The following is a 17340-nucleotide window of genomic DNA, read 5'->3' on the forward strand; positions in this document are numbered from 1 at the left end:
CAAAGGAGTTTATTTATAGATTTTAGGTGGTCGTTGTCCTTAACCCTAGGTTAGATGATGTTCCCGAGCTTTAAGTTTGATTGTGCAGACCAAAATGCCCCCTGGCTCGCGTTAGTTTTTGTCTAGAGTTGATGTCACGAAACACTAGGACCTGTGTCGCGACAGAGGAGTTAGTATACTCCTATTGGGATATCTTTAAAGGTATGTCGCGACACCCTTAGGCTGTGTCACGACATCGAATGTAGTTTTGTGATTTTTTCATTCTACTCCTTATGTTGCGACACTGTTTATTCTGTGTTGCGACATAGTGACCAATATTGATTTCATACGCCTTCTAATGGTATCCCGCACACTTGCAAAGTTCATTGGCTCACCCTTAGGCTTCATTCGGCCCTTGAGGTCAATAAAAGATTCAATTTATACATTTTATTAACTTTGAGAAAACATAAATATAATTAAAACTTAATGGAAATGCTTTCTTTCAAGCTTATAAAGTGCAAAATTAGTTTAACCTGCTATACTAAATTACGACAGATCACTAACTCATTTTCTAACATGGCCAACATAATCATTATAGGTAAATCGTACATTAAAATAATCATTAAAATTCTATAAATTCCTAATTAGGCTTAATAAGGAATTAACTAAACATAATAGTAGGCACACATGCATAAATAGGAAACAATTAGATTCAAAATCCTATAAATCATTACTGGCGTAAACAAACAAAAGGACTTAATATACAAAAATTTTAGAAAAGAAACACTTCTGGCGGGTTCCTCATAATGACCATGCCAAAACACAAAACTACAGTTTAAACTTTTCCCGAAAAGTAAAACATAACAGATTTACCTATAAATCAAACAGTCCACCACTCATGGTGCACAACTTATACAAATACCTTACTAGCAGATAGAACATAAATCAGTTTTACCTTGACTTAAATTTGTACTTAACTTTTAGCGCATACAAATCATCAACAAGACTACGCTGGGCGGGGTATTACAAACCTAGTAGAGAGAGATCTAGATCTTGAGTACAAATGTGAGGTTGCTACACTGGTGAATAGTAAAACTTAAATAATTGTTTCTACAAGGTTGAAGATAGTGAATTATCTATTTGGGCAAGGCCCCACAGACGTATGTGGAAATTGAATTGCATAACTAATTGTGTTTGCGTTTTTGTTCTTCAGCTGTTATGCCTAGCAATTATAATTACTTATATTTTTCTTATAATAATCAATTGTTTTCTTCAAATTGGCATCAAAGTTTAACATTTGACGTATTAAGTGGTGTTCTTGGTGTTGATTCTTGCTTGAAACAGAAGGTTCGTCTATCTCTTATCTCCTTATGTTTGATGGTTCCAACTACACCTACTGAAGATTAGAATGAATGCATTCATCAAGTCTATGGATGAAAAGGCTTGGTGTGTTATGTTAACTATTTAGGAACCTCCATCAAACTGACGCTTCTGATGTAAAAACTCCTTAATCTAAGCTCACTTGGACCATTAAAGAAGAGAAGTTGGCTAATGAAAATTCTAAAGCACTGAATGATATATTTTTTAGAGTTGATGGCAAAGAATTCAAAAGAATATCCAATAGAAGAACAACAAAAGAAACCTATGATATCCTTCAGATTGCTAATAAATGAACAAACATCATAAAACAGTCTAAGTTGAAAATGCTTACCACAAACTTTGAGACTATCAATATGCTGGAGAATGAGTCTATTGGAAAGTTTTATGCAAAGATGTATGATTTGTCCAACCAGGCTTTTGCACTTGGCCATGAATACTTTAATTAGAAGTTGGTTAGAAAAGTTATTAGATCTTTGTTTAAGAGATTTGCCAATAAAGTCAATGTCATTGAAAAGACCAAGGAAATTGACAGGATGAGGATTTATGAATTGATTAGATTACTGCAAACATTTAAAATCAATCTTGATGAATCAAGGAGGAGCATGCCCAAAGGTGATCAATGAAAAAAAAATAAAGCCTTTAAGAAGTTATTTAGGAAGAATAAAAAGTTCGATGCTGCCAAAAACTTCACCAATAACAAAGACAAAGGGGTGGTGACCAATGATAAGGCTATCAAGGATAAAAAGAATGGCATAAAATGTCATGAATGTCATGGATTTGGACACATATAAGTTGAGTGTGTTAATAATACCCTAAAAAAATCCTTGTGTGTTACCAAGAGTAATGAGGGCTCTTCCAGTAGTTCAAGGATGATGAGGATTATGTAAGAAACTATATTGTTTTCACCACACAAGTCAGTACACTAGATGAAATTAACATTGACGCTGATGGTGGTTCAAATAATGAATCTAATGTTGAACTTTTGTAGACTTACAAGGCTATGTTGGAGAAATAGGAATAAGTTTGTGATATTAATGTTAAATTGGTGGATTAAATTTCATGTATGAAGAAAGTGAATCAAAAGTTGATCAAGTAGTTTGGGGTGGAAAATTCTTTCTTACATGTCAAGACTGGTTGTTTGGAGGCTACACAAAAGGATCTTGTGGCAGCTCAGTCTATGTTGAAAAACCCAATACTATTGGTAAGAAACTTGGTGAGATACTTACTATTGGAAGAAGAAATCCCCCCCCAAAATGGCTTAAGATATATCAAGAAGAAAAGGAAAGTCGTAGCATAAACTCTTACAATGTTTTTCAAAGTCACAAATAACACTGATTGTGAAGAATGCTCTATGAATGTGTTGTCAATCTGTGCAAACAAGTAGGGGTGCCACAATCATAATATTGTGTGTCACTATTGTGAAGTTCTGGCATATCAAACCAATATGATTCAAGATATTGAGAGCTTAAGGCTGAAACAAACAAATATAATAGTTGTTGCAATTACTCACGGCCGCACTCAATGTTAGAGGAAAATCTTATATGGAGGAGAAATGATTAGAGATGTTGATTACAAATCAATTGTTAAAGGTCATTATTGATCATGTGTGTCATGTTTGGTGTTGATAACAGATGCTCTAGCTGTATGATTGGTAATTTATCTTACCTATTTGACATTGAGGAAAACTATGAAGGTCAACAATCAAATTTTTGGGAAATAAGCCTTAAAGTTAAACTCAAGTATCCAATTGGAAAATAATCTTAAGTACCAAATTGACAATTGAAATTAAATTTAGGTAGCAAGAGATATATTAACCCAAGAATAAAAATGAAAAAGCGATAGAAGTTGATCATATAGGTTTTGAGAAGCGCGAAATCGTCTTCATGTAGAGGTCGTGGGTTTTTCTCGTCCTTAAAACTCATCCTCTAATTTGGTGCCATCTTTGGATCTCTCACTTTTCTACCTTTCAGATTTCGTGAAACGGAGAGGAGATATCTTTATTCTTCTGAACTTGCAACTGGGTAATCCCGGTTTATTTGGTCTTTTGTTTTTTATCAATGGGTTACATCACTGTCTTTTGATCCAACGGCTAAGCGGGCTCTTTTTAGAATTTTCCCTAATACGACGACTGCAATTTTTCTTTTTTTTTTATAGAAGAGGAAAATTTCATTACAGCAACTGGTCCAGGCCTTTTCGTTCGTCTTTACGGTACTTCCCTCCGTTTGAACACTTCCAGGTAATATGTGATTTCGGGTTTTAGTTATTATAGAAATTTGCGTAAACATTTACCTAATTTAATTTGAACCGAGTTTCGGAATTTGAGTTGATTAGATCTGAAGAAAAATGCCTCCCGCCGCTCCTCGATCCGGAGATGCGATCTTCGCCAGCGTAGAACGCGTGGTAAGATAAAACACAGTTAAAATTCTTCTACTTTTCTCATTCTGTTTGGAACATTGGTGGACCATTTCACCTCTTTTAATTTCCTTTTTTATCGTTTGAGGATTTGTTCATTTCCTTTATCGCCGTAGTATTCAGAGAGAGCAAGAGAGATTTTATGATGGAGGGATCTGTTCTAGGTTTGATTTGTAGAATCTGTTTAATATCTTTTGGCTACCAAACTGAAGTTATACTGCTGTTTGTCGTGCTGTTGATAATTGTTATGTTTCTGATACTTGAAAAACTTGAACTGATGCAGAATGCAGAACTATTCACTTTGACTTATGGAGCAATAGTGCGTCAATTGCTTACTGACTTGGAGGAGGTTGAGGAGGTTAACAAACAGCTTGATCAAATGTACACTCTTTCTTTTGACAAACTTCAATAGTTATTTAGTATAACCATTTGATCTATGATTGATTTATGATGGGTTTCATGTCATTGTTATATTGATTTGCCGAGGTTTAACTCCTCTTCTTTTTTTATGACATTGAATTACCAATAAAACACTATTGTATTTGAATATTGCTATGCTATCTTCTTATCATGATAGGAGCCTGATTCCAAGACATCAACATTTGGGTGCACATGTGCGTGGTGTATATGATGTATCTGTGCATGTCTAAATGCATCTTTATGCATTTCTTCGACTCATTCAGGCCATATATTTTTTCAACTTGATGCTATGAAGGGTTGGCTCACAAACACTACTAGTTATTGGAACATCATAAAAACTCCTGTAGCTTTCTACAACTTAACCGGGAGTTAATGGGCACTGTACACCTATGTCTTCATTTTTATTCTGTGCTCAAAACTATTTCCTCAGTCCTCATTCATTTCCATAGTGGATTAATTTTTTAGCATACCCTTTCTTTAGACAGTCGCCTAATCTTATGTGTAATAGATGGATCAGTTTGTAGTCATTCTTAAATCTTAATTAAGCTTATATGTTGTAATTATTATGAAAGTCAAATGATTATTGTTGGGATGGTCTTGGAGATAAGTTTAGATGCCATTTGGCTGTTGGGAAGGATGTTTGTTCTCTTATTTATTTATGGATTTTGATGACCAGGAAATTAGGGAATTCATTGACATGTTTCTTTAGAGAAACAGTGATCTACTTCTGCTGAGAGGGGTTATCCTGGGATTCAATTTGAGAGGAACTTGGAGTTAGTAAAAGCTTTCATTTTTCATTATTTTTCAACAGTGGGAATTTTGGGGGTGGGGGGGAGATCTATGCATGAATTTGACGAGACATCTTCAATGTATGTTTCTGAATTTGTTTTATTATTAGAGCAGAGATGGTGATTTTGTAAGATCTGTGAAAAAGTGAGAGCAGGTAAATAGGTGATTGCTTTCATGTGACTGGTATTTGCATGGGGAATGGAGGGAGGGAGAATAATCAGTTTAGGAGTTACGTACTATTTAGATTATTGACCGAATTGATGTCTTCTTGGATGTGCTTTCTCCTCTTTGGCATGTCAGCTAAATTCAGAAACTGGATTGTGGATACACTTTATTGTTCGTTTGTTACTGTGCGCATTTTGGATTGCTAGCATTTCTCAGTATTGATAGCTTTCTGTTTTATGTAATTTAGTTAATAACTTGATTACATAATGACAAATTTCTGACTACTTAAGCTATTTTGAGTACCACGCAGGGGCTATAATATAGGAATTAGACTAATTGATGAGTTTCTAGCAAAATCAAATGTGTCCAGATGTGTTGACTTTAAGGAGACAGCGGAAATGATTGCCAAGGTGTACAATTACTGTTGGGTTTATCTATATTGAATCAAATTTTCTTTCATCTGTTCCACAATTGCTCTATGATCTGCCGTTCATATAATGCTATTTGGAGTAGTGCATATTTTTGCTTTCTGTTATCTTTAAGCATATTGTTTTTTTTTTGGTTTTGAGCTGATAAAAATCAATTAGCAAAGACTAACTGATTTATTGAAATAACTAATGAAGATGTATGAGTTTGAATATTGGTCAGTGTAATAAATATGAGTAAATCTCTTATTAGATTACGAGGAACAGATATTAGGACTTTATTACAATTTGCTTATTTGGGGTTTCCATGAAACAGACAATTAAATGTAGAAAATGGGGAGAATAGACAGCTTGGGTTGGTTCCATTGCACAATAAAAGAGTATAATGGTGGGATATGGTAATAAGAATTCTCTATCTCAATAGAGATTAAACTAAGATTGGATATATCCAGAAAGAGTAAATTAGCACTTAGAACTTCTACAGCTACTTGGACTCCAAATAAGAAACTAAATATAAAACAACACCTAAACTATAAATAAAGACCCTATAAGGCTATAACATAAGAAAAACCCGAACTAACCCCCTAAACTCAGAACGTGCATTTATAACTACCCAAAATTTTGTAAGGATTACTATGACACTTGAAGAAACATATATTTAAGAACCTTTAAGAACCTTCAACTTTTACTTGAAGAAACATATATTTAAGACTTAAAGCCTACTTAGTTACCATCTAAACTTCTCATTATTGGATATGTGTCAATTCATGGCTTGTGCATTAGAGCCTCCCTTATCACACCTAAACACTTTTCCATGCTGCTGCCAGCATGCTTCATTATTACATATATGCAGTAACAGAGTGGCAATATTCTCTTTGACCGAGTTGCTTATCAGTTGCTTTCCTGCCAAAACAATGTATGATTTACTGCTTGTTACAGCAGGTCAACTGCATCACTAATTTATTTTCTCCATTCAAGTAGATCTATATTACAGGCTATGCTATAGTAGACTGTTATGGATGATGGTCTATGCATTCTTGTTCTCTGGTACATAAATTGTCAATTGAAAATAGATTAACAAAACATGTGCATGGAAACGTGTATGATTGTGGACATGCATTTTCACAAAGACATACGGATGCCTTCATTTTTTATTCAATTCCCCTTTTCAGATAGATTATTTTACAGTTCAATGAACAAACATGAGCTTTTGAAAGATTTTTGATTAATATTTGCACATTGCCTTAGGTTTGAAATGTTTGCTGGACTTGTTTGTGCTGGAGCTATTAAGATGTCATCCTAGTTCTGTTTTTTAACGAGTATGAAGTAGCCCCCCATTCTTGTTAGCCCTAATGAAGCTTCTTTATAGGTGGGTTTCAAAATGTTCCTTGGGGTCACTGCATCTGTCATGAACTGGGATGCTGATGGCACTTGTTGCAGCATTGTTTTGGAGGATAATCCCCTTGTGGACTTTGTAGAGCTTCCTGATACTTGTCAAGGCCTCTACTATTGCAACATTTTAAGTGGAGTCATAAGAGGAGCCCTAGAGATGGTGAGTGGAAATACATCTTTGATCCCCTTCTATTTTATAGTTTCTAGATTATGGATCTATTTTGCATTTGATGGGCAATTGAAGTATGGAGACATCTTTGGTCTTTGACTACCACTTCAATCATGCCATGGCTGTTGTAGTACATTGATGCCCTAAATCTCATTTATTTTGTGTATTATTGGTATAGAACATATAAAAACTTTACACCTCTTTATTATTTTGCTTAAAGTGTGAGTTTGATCATGACCTCTAGAGAGATGGAACTATGTGGCCATCTATTATAATCATAGCCATGAATGGAAGTCATGAACTTCATAGGTATTGTATGCATTGAATCATTCCTAATTACTAGCAATTCAATCAGAGTAAAAGTATTCTCTGTTTTCCAACAGGTAAAAGATATTCGTGTTGTACGAAAGTTCACCTATAATTTTTCAATGACGTGCTATTGTCAGCTTCTTATACGTCGATGCCAGATTATTATTTAATGCCATGCCTCTTTAACTTTAATCAGTGCACTTTTAAAGTCTGTTGATGGTTTCATGGAGCAATAATTCATTCATCCTCTACTTAAAGAATAGGAGGCTGAAATAGAAAACTGGGACATATTTCCACTTTTTGCATTAGAATATTCCAAATCCTCAGTACTTGTGGGCAATTGGGTCTCTTTGTAATTTTTTTCATTATGTGATTCCCTCTGTTGTTCAGGTGGCAATGAAGACGGAAGTCACCTGGATTCGTGATATGCTTAGAGGAGATGATGCATATGAGTTGCAGGTTAAACTTTTGAAGCAAGTTCCAGAAGAGTATCCTTACAAGGATGATGAGTAACATGCCTTACTTACCTCTATTAATGGCCTTGCGCACTTGCCGATGTTCTATTTCCGTTGTTTTTCTGTTTCTGAAGAACATTAATATACGTTTTGTATGTCATCTTGACCACAATGTATCTTCCATTTTCATTTAGGGTTTATATGATCTATACTCCGAAGTTATTAATGTTATTAATCCTGCACATCAGTAGTGATGGCAAATGGGTGGATTGGATTGGATTTTGGTATGGACCCTTTGGGTCAGGTATTCTAAGCTCGAGCATTTTGATGTTGAATTATCTCAAGTATGGATTATTTTACACCTTCAAATCAATTTTGTTTTATTCTTGTTTTCTTAGGTTTGTATCATTCTTGAGTTTAAGCCATATTATTTTTTATTCAAACTAAATTGGATCTTGAAAGACTCAATTGTAATTAAGTAGTTCAAAGTTTTCATTTTTTCCGACTTGAAACATATATCCAATTTTAATTTTTAATATCAATTTTTTATGGTATATAATTGTCATATACATATATATTAATGGTGTACAGTTTGTCTAAAATCATTTGGTTATTAATATTTAAAAAATTATGTTTGCTGTTAATTAAGAGGATGCGTATGATTAAACTAATCATATCAAAATGTTACTCGGACGTTATTAATTACTAGTTGATAGTTAATTTGTTTTGTACGCCTCTTGTCTTGAATAAGTGATGCTCAAATACATATCTTTTAACATTTTCTTGAACTTTTCATAGACCAAATCTGAGCATAAATAATCAGATTTCAATATCTATACATCAACTAACAATGTTATCCATCAATGAACATCATTATTGTTTTTTTTAAGGATAAACTTAGTCAAAAACATCAAAAATGATTCAAAGAACATAAATTAATTTTAAGTCAATAGGCTTATTCGATACATTCATTTTTATTCGTGCTATCTTTTGTAACTTCATTACAACAAGTACCATCAGACAAAATTTGCGAAGAGATATCGGGGGATACCATCCCACTGGAAGAAGTCTGCTCTAGTCAAGGCAACACGAGCCAAAGGTATGCGCCACCCGATTACCAAGCCTTCCAATCCATTGAAAGGAAACCATACTAAAGTACTACCTAAGAATGAGACAGTCGGCTAAATAGATTCCCCAATCAGCAGAGCAAGCATGGCGACCCAATAAAGCTTGGACCAGTCTACAGGAATCCGACTTGATCACGACCCGATCAACGGCCAACGAGTGGAGCCATGACAGTGCCTCTCGTACCACCATTGACTCCGCCAGCAAAGGAGACAAACTCGCGCCAAGATAACCTGTACAGCATGCAACTAAATCACCACGTAAGTCACGGAGAACAGCAGCCCAGTCCGCGGCTTCCTCTCGAAAGAGAGCAGCATCCACGTTGCATTTCAACATGCCTGCAGGCGGCGGCTGCCAGTTAGCAGCACCCTCGGCGCGAAAGACAGCTGCGGCTGGACCCGATCAAGCAATCCGGTCGCCTCCCTCCACTCCATCAAATATGCTTCAGCGAAGAAAACAACATGGGAAACAGGCACCACCTTTTGCTGCCAGCAGAGAAGATTACGATTATACCAGATGCTCCAAAGAAGTGTAAGCAGACGATCTCGTTCATGCCCCGCTTCACCCCCCCAAGTTTCTGTTCAACAAAATCAAGAACAGTAGCAGGCTGAACAGTGAATCCAGCCTGCTGCCATACCTATAGTATACAACACGCGAAAAGCGGAGGAAAACATGGTCCAAATCCTCAGGTTCACCACAAGTGCTACAATCCAACGGAAGCACCACTCCTTTCTCCAAAAGACGAGCCTTACAAGGTATGAACTGCCGCAAAAGACACCATGTGAAATCATTTACACAACGATGCCCATATGCTCGACTGCAACAAACGAGCATTACGAGCCCTTCTATTAAATGCAAGCGCACAAGCCGATTTGACCGAATATTGACCATCACTAGAATAATGCCAAATACGACAGTCCGCCAGAGGCCCTACTAAAGCCACCGGCACTTGCAAAATTCGGGAGACATCATAAGGAGCCAGAAGACCATCCAACAAATCCCTATCCCATGATAGACCATCAATTTTCAGGTCCTTTGCTTTCATGTCTTCCAACGCCGACAAGGGTATAGAGTCAACATAAAAATTATTATCATCACCAAGCCACGGGTCCTTAAACACATCAATCGTAGCCACATCACCAAAGCGCCAATGAGAGCCGACAAGCAATAACTGCTTAGCGGCTAGGATACCTCAAAAGTAGGTATAGATATAATGCCTTTCTCAAATCTTCATTAAGATATTGATTTCAAGGGTACTGATATCCGAGTCAGGTGTCGATACTTGGGAATAGAATAGTCCAAGTCATGTTCCAAATTACTTCAATCATGAACAATTTTCTACCATATTTCACCAACCTTTGATCTCCAGCCTACAGCCACCAAAATTAAGCTCCAAGGATCTTATTTATTTACATTCAAACACTCGTAAAAAGCATAAAACATTAACTCCCAAAACGAACATAAACGCTAAAACGAAACATATACAAAAACAACTTAAAAACACTAGTAAACCACTTGAAAAAACTAAAACACCCTAGTAAATGGACTGGAAAATTTGTTATGCCCTAGCTACCTCAATGCGATTCGATGCAACCAACCAACATGCAATAACAGGACAAAATTATCAGGTTAGGCCTCCTTGGCTATTTTTGTACTATTATTATCTAAATTCTTATTGTTGGGACTTTCCACTGTTTGTTCGATCACCATTTGGGACAGCACTTGATATAGTGAGCTAAGGCAATTAAAGTGCAATGAATTTGTTGCCATTTTTTACTTGATTTATTTTGGTTATTTTTTTTCTATCAAATGAATTTGGTTTGAAGTTGCAATTATGTTTACTTCGATGATGGACTTTATTACGAAGGTAAGAAGAAAATTGATCGGATTATTCAAATCAAAACTTATTCTATCTTTAAGCCTTTGACTTAATCTTACTTTAGAGGGTAAGTTGTTTTGAGTTTACTTGTTTATAAAGGCTTGATATTCTAAATTCAAATAGAAGATTTTTGTGGATAATTTCTTCAATTCAAAATGTTGTTTTATCTCCTCGAAGGGGCAATTTACCAAAAAAGCCAATTTTTTTTAAAATTTACTGAAATGGGCTCGGTATTTTATTATTTATCGGAATGGGCCCCTTTCTCCTAAATCGCGTCCAGGTCAGTGCGAAGTCAGGGAATGTGTTAGCAATTCGCGTCCATGTCAGCTCATTATGCTGACGTGGACGCGATTTGCTGACGTGGCGCGTCCATGAAGACGCGATTTAGACCGCGCGTGAACAGTGCAAACGGTCAAAAAAAATTAAACCCTATAAATACCCCCTCCCATTTTTTTTTTCACAAACAAATCCTCTCTCAAATTTCCTCTTAATTTCCTCTCAATTTCCTCTCAATTTCTCTCAAATTTATATTTAATCTCAATTAGCTCTCAATTTCCTTTTAAATCCCTATTTTTAAATAATTTTAAAAAAATTCGATTTTTTTTAAACCGAAAAAAATTTCTCTTAAATCGCGTCCACGTCGGTAGCGCTATCTTGACGTGGCAACAAAGCGCTGACCTTGAAAGCGCTTTGTTGCCACGTCGACATAGCGCTGACGTGACGCGATTTCTTGACTTACATTTCGACTTATACCGACACGGACGCGATTTAGGGGAAATGGGCCCATTCCGGTAAATAATAAAATACCGGGCCCATTTCGATAAATTTAAAAAAAATTGGCTTTTTTTAGTATTTTGCCCTCCTCGAAGTTACTTGGAAAGCAGTCTGTCATAACCTATAAATAGGCAGCATCCATGCACATTGAATGTGTCTTCGGAGTGCTTTTGCTTGACCTGTTTTTGTGTCTTGTTACTACTTGTAGTTGGTTTGTTTATTACACTCATTTTTATACACTTTTTTGGAGAGTTAAAACGGGATTAGTGATTGTAACCATTGTAAGGGTAGATTGAATTTAAGATTGTTATCTAAACCACATTAGTAAATCTTGTGTGTCATCTTTTACTTAGCTTTATTCTCTTTAAAAATTGTTATAAGTCTACCTCATTCCAACTCGTGTTGAAACATCCGTTGGGGACATCAAATTAAGATAGTAAGTAAATTGTGATATTTTCACTTATTACTCATAGTATCTTGCATATTTGGACCAAAAGCAATGCACAACCATAAGCTTACACATATTTATCCAGCATACCAAACACAATTACTATTTTCATCTCCATTTAGGGTGCATTTGGTTGGGTGGAAAAGTTGAAAGATGAAGTGAAAAAGTGAAAAAGTGAAAAAAAAATCAATTTTGATAGTGTTTGGTTGGGAAAAAAAATGAGAGGAAAGAAATAGGATGGGTGATCATTTTCATCTTAATGTATTAAAATCAGTATTTCTAAATTACAATGATGAGAGGAGAATATATATATATATTAATTAAAAATTATGAATTTTTCAAATGTTTTATTTTTTTTCTTTCCATCTTTTAACTCAATATGGAAAAAGAAAATACATTTTGTTTCCAATTTTCTTTAGATTTCATACCACTAATTACCCTACCTGGGAGAACCAGACCGCATAACTTGCTAATTCAACCCTGATACTAACCCGGACAATATTCAAGGCCCCAAACCCAACTCCAGCAACGACAAGAAACATTTTCAAATGATACAAGAAATGCAAGAAAATCATAATACTTCTAAAAAAAAACTAGTAGCCCTTGAGATAGGAAGATCAACTGATTTTTTATCTCTCCTCGAATAGATATTTCAATCCCTTCCTACTTCGATTGTTTAGTTTGGTTTAATTTAGATAATATTGAATTTTATTTTTTTATATTTTGAAAATCATTTTATTTTTTGAATTTTAAAGAGTTCTAATTTTAATCATAATTTTATTTTTTTAAAATATTTTTAATTTTAATTTTTTTTACTTTTAAAGGGTAATGACCAAATTGACAAAAAATATAAATAGTGAGGATAAAATATTATCTTATCTTGAATATCATTAACTTTAATGCACAATTAAACTGAAAGTAGTAAAGATTGAATGTTTTAAAATTAAAGTATAAAAACTAAGGAATAAATTTTAAATTTTAAATGTGTATTACAACCTTTAAATGTTTTTTTTTTAAAATATTTAGTATGGACATATTCTAGTACATATAAAAAATTAAAAAAAGACAAAAAGAACTCATGTGGAACATACATTTATTCTAACAGCAAAAAGATTGGGTGGCGAGATGGCATTGGCAAATGCATCTCAACCAATATAATATGAGACGACCGGCGTGTAATTAACCAAGAAAAAGGAAACAGGAAAGATAGGCACGAAATCTTAAGTCTTGCGTTTCACTTTCACTTTACCCAAACTTGATTCTCAATCATCTCCTGTATTTCTTTCCTCAAAAGGGTTGATTATTTTTTATACAAAAAATTGGGTTTCCTTTCCTTTTAAAATAACCACACCACTAATTACTTATTGATTTCAAAGAGAAAGCAAGCAGGGGAGAAAATGACGATGCCATTGGGCGTGGCTCTAGAGATGGCAAAGATGGTGTGGATAGCTTTAAGTGGGTGGGTTTGTTCTTGCTTGACAATTGCTGATGAAGTCGCTGCCTCTCTCCGAAGTGGTGATATTGGTCCCTTCCACGTTGGCTAATCTCAATTCTTCTTTTTCTTTTTTCAATCAAATCCACATCTCTGGTTAGTTTTCTTCTCAATCCATCAAATTATACTTCTTTCCTTCATGTTCTTTTTCTTTCTTATGTTTATATATGACCAAAATCAGTTTCTTTTTTAAAATTATATTACTACTTCTGAAATCTTTGTTTGGTATAAGACTCGCATTCTCTATTTATTCTTGTTTGGCGTGTTACATGGTCGATTCCATCTCAGGTTCTTCATAATACTACTTGGTTTTTGTCATTACAATGTTATTTTGCTTGTAGTTTGCTATGTTGAAGAGGAATTTTTGTTTATATCTTGCCATTTATTCCTTTCGAATTTTTGTTTCCAACTAGATGTACTTGTGGAGCATAATTTTTTACTAAATTATCAGTTCTTCAAGTTGTCATACTCTTCATAGGTATCATGTTCCCATAAATTGTTATGTTAACTAGATGAACCCTTATTCGACTTGGGAAACTTAGAATTTTAATTAATAATAATAATAATAACAAAGCATAGGGGGTAAAGGGATAGAAGCTGCTAGGGAATCGGGATATGGTTGGGAGGACTCCCCATCAGTGGCAAGTCGAGCATGATCCTATTGCTAAAGTGTTAATTCTGAAACTCACATTGGAGATTTACTTGAAAGCTGATTATTGATGGCTTCATTTTGCACCGAAGTGTATAAAAGAAACCCATTTAGAGATACTTAGACAGCTTTCAGTTACTTTTTGTAATATCCTTAAGTTAGACGAGTTTGTTATTTACCAATGAAAAAGATTCTTAGCTGATCCTCAGTTTGCTAATTATTACATATTTAAAGCTTTAGGAAGCTGACATTTGGATCTGATTTTGTTGAGTTGTTTTCCAACGGTTATCTGTCTGCAAAATTCTAGTTTTCTTTGCTTTTCAGCTATCTTTTAATTTGATATCTCTTAGCATGAATGGTTTCTCACCCTGTTTTACAATTTAGGTAGTGGTGGATGCGCCAAAGTTCTATGTTTGATGCATGCATTCGGAATTTTAAAGTTAATTGTAATGGGATTCACTTGTTTTCCTTAGGATCAAACACCTATACGATGAATTATAGAGAACCCTTTTTTTTCCTTAAAAGAAAGGTAAAATATACAATTATGAACTTAATTAGAGCATATGTTGGTTGGAGTATTATTCTGTATCTTCCAACTTAATTATATTGATTGCATGTCATCAAACTTAGTAACAACTAATGGATTTTTTTAAGGTGACATTTGTCTGGCCTTCATAGTTAAAATTTTCCTACTGCTGTGTTGTGTAATAATTGCAGTTGAAGGACATATGCGAGTTGTTCTGAAGGCATTTCTTGTAAATTGCTAGACTACAGGACATGAAATGAAAGAGTAAAAATGCATATATTTGATTAGGTTAGACCAGATAGGTATTATGGTTTGAGGTGTTTTGGTTCTTTAGAGTTCCAACACTCTGGTGCTTGAAGAAGTTTCTTGTTGTGGATTCCTTCACAAGGAAGTGAGGTGATGAGAATCGTCTCATTTCCCGGTTTCCATTCTTGCATCTAACTTCTTGCGATAGCTTTGGACAAGAACTTATAACATATGAATTACTACGTATAGCTTTCTAGGAAGCCTTTACTTGACCTGGCACTTGTGGAACCTTTGGAATTAGAGTATAGATATGCTTCATTGAAGGTTTTTGGTGCAATCAATGGTTTAACTTTATTCAAGATATCTTCTAATTTGGTCTATTGATTTAAGGTTGTTTTGTGATTTTTGATCCTGTAAAGTCCTCATTTCTGGGTTTGACAAAGTTTTCTAGGAAGAGATAGATGTACTTAAGTTTGGTTCCAAGAAGTGTTACTTTATATGGATAATTCATTTCTGTTCCCTATGTTACCATCTAATGACATACAAAATTGATTACGTACATGCTTTTCGGGCTAAGAATTGATACATGTGTGTATGCATGTTAGATATTTAGTTTTTAAATATGGTGAAGCCTGATTGCTTATTATCATTGCTATCATGGAACATTGTTTAACACTTCTGAACTGCAGCTCTAGAAGGCTTTGTAATGGGCTCTATGGCATCGGCATAGGGTTTGTTTGTTTTTGTATTTACAATTTTTTGCTTAATTATTACTGTTGTTTCTTTTGGACCTATTATTGTTTTGGAAGTCGGCTGTTAATTAATTGTTAGGGATAAATACCGAATCTGCCATGTTGAGCCAATATTCAATGACATTGGTCTATTTTCATTTGGTTTGGGACACAAACAGGAAGACTATTTCATGGAATATACCTTACGAACCATAAAAACTACTAATAAATATAATGATTTGGCAAAGTGCTTTTGAAAAAGAAAAAGAAAAATGTTGAGTTGGAGAGCTATTTTTTTTCTTTTTTCTTTTTTTTCTTTCCTTTCTCTGTTTTCTCCTCCTCAGCTGCTGGCACCAATCCAGTTTTGAATTGCCAAGGCCTTAGGGAGGTTGGCCAGTGTTGATCCAGGCTCTCTGATCCAGATTGGCACTTGGTGGCATGAGATCTGGCCAAATTGACACTGTTTGTTACCAGCTCCTAGCCTGTACAGCTGCAGGCAGTGGTGCTGGCTTGCTCATTGGCAAGGAAAAAGGTGTATTAAAGGAGGGAAGAAGAAAGGTAAAAGGAAGAAGAAAAGATAAAGTACTGAGAAAAAGTGAAAAGGAAATAATATGATAGTTATCCATTTTCTTGTTCCTGTCCATGCCCTTTCCTATACTAAATATATTTTGAGCTTAATATGTGAAGTGATTTGAAGCTTTGTTGCAAGCTATGCTAAGTGCTGAACAGATTTAAACATTTATAATAAGCCATTTGTAGAAATCAGTAACTTTAACTGAGATTACTCCTTGCCAATCAAAACTACTCTTGTTGCAGTAATGCAAGTTGGGGTGCTAACCTCTTATCAGTTTGTATAACATGTCCAAAATGTTGCTTTCATCCATCATTTTGATTGTGGTATTTGCTTATTGTTATGCGTCTATCCTTGTCTAAAAGATACTTTCTTATTTCTATATTTTGCAGGAGAAACCTGAAAGAAGAATTAGGAGCATAGGGAACCAAAAGGCTAAAACCATTTCTAATTTCATTTATTGGTGTGGCTTGCAAAGCTCGGTTATTGGTTTTCTTAAATTCCAGTGTGCTGTAAAGTGTCGGTTCAGTTTGATAATATTAGTCTGCCTGTATTACAAAGCTCCATGGTTTGGTCTTCGTCTTTGATAAGACTACTGGATGTATGAACAGCGTACTTTGTACAGAAAGACAATTTTTCTTCAGATTTGTGGCATTCATGGAAGGCACACTCGAATCTTTGATGATCAGTCTTACTGGTTTATCCGAACATTACTCAATTTATACAACTATGTCTGGATGATGAGAGTCTGGTGATTTGTGTTATGATGTTGATCCAACTACCAATAGGTTTGTGTTGTTATTTCTTATGCAACGATATCTATATGAGATTATAGGTAGATGCATTAGGGTTCCTATAAACTTATTATAAAGCTTAGTAAAGCCAGGATGTAATATGGAGATGGATAGGTCGAGTGCATGTGATGTACTTAGGAACATGGCATGTATGTCCTCGGCATACTAAGAAATCTTGGGTTTGCAGACAGCATATTCAAAACATGATAA

The 17340-nt window shown here is 34.9% G+C and overlaps 2 protein-coding genes across 4 annotated transcripts; both read left to right on the forward strand.

The window, feature by feature from the left end:
- Positions 1-3215: 3215 nt before the first annotated feature.
- Positions 3216-8233, forward strand: LOC105799450 (uncharacterized). 2 transcript variants are annotated; one of them, XM_012630024.2, is made up of 7 exons: positions 3216-3380; positions 3514-3595; positions 3691-3759; positions 4055-4152; positions 5456-5555; positions 6940-7122; positions 7831-8233. In XM_012630024.2, exons 3-7 carry the CDS (start codon positions 3703-3705, stop codon positions 7951-7953), a joined length of 561 nt encoding a protein of 186 aa, XP_012485478.1. In that variant the 5' UTR covers positions 3216-3380; positions 3514-3595; positions 3691-3702; the 3' UTR covers positions 7954-8233. The 2 variants fall into 2 exon arrangements, with proteins under 2 accessions (XP_012485478.1, XP_012485479.1); XM_012630025.2 differs by having other exon boundaries at positions 3514-3759.
- A 5035-nt stretch (positions 8234-13268) lies between these two features.
- On the forward strand, positions 13269-17100 carry LOC105799451 (hypothetical protein). 2 transcript variants are annotated; one of them, XR_008188765.1, is made up of 2 exons: positions 13269-16323; positions 16729-17100. XR_008188765.1 is itself a non-coding variant. In XM_012630026.2 (2 exons), the coding sequence occupies exon 1, from the start codon at positions 13519-13521 to the stop codon at positions 13663-13665; it is 147 nt and encodes a 48-aa protein (XP_012485480.1). In that variant the 5' UTR covers positions 13272-13518; the 3' UTR covers positions 13666-13709; positions 16729-17100. The 2 variants fall into 2 exon arrangements, 1 of the variants encoding a protein (XP_012485480.1); XM_012630026.2 differs by having other exon boundaries at positions 13272-13709.
- The last annotated feature ends 240 nt before the right edge of the window (positions 17101-17340 follow it).

This window comes from Gossypium raimondii, chromosome 9, assembly GCF_025698545.1.
Source record: "Gossypium raimondii isolate GPD5lz chromosome 9, ASM2569854v1, whole genome shotgun sequence".
Lineage (NCBI taxonomy): Eukaryota > Viridiplantae > Streptophyta > Magnoliopsida > Malvales > Malvaceae > Gossypium > Gossypium raimondii.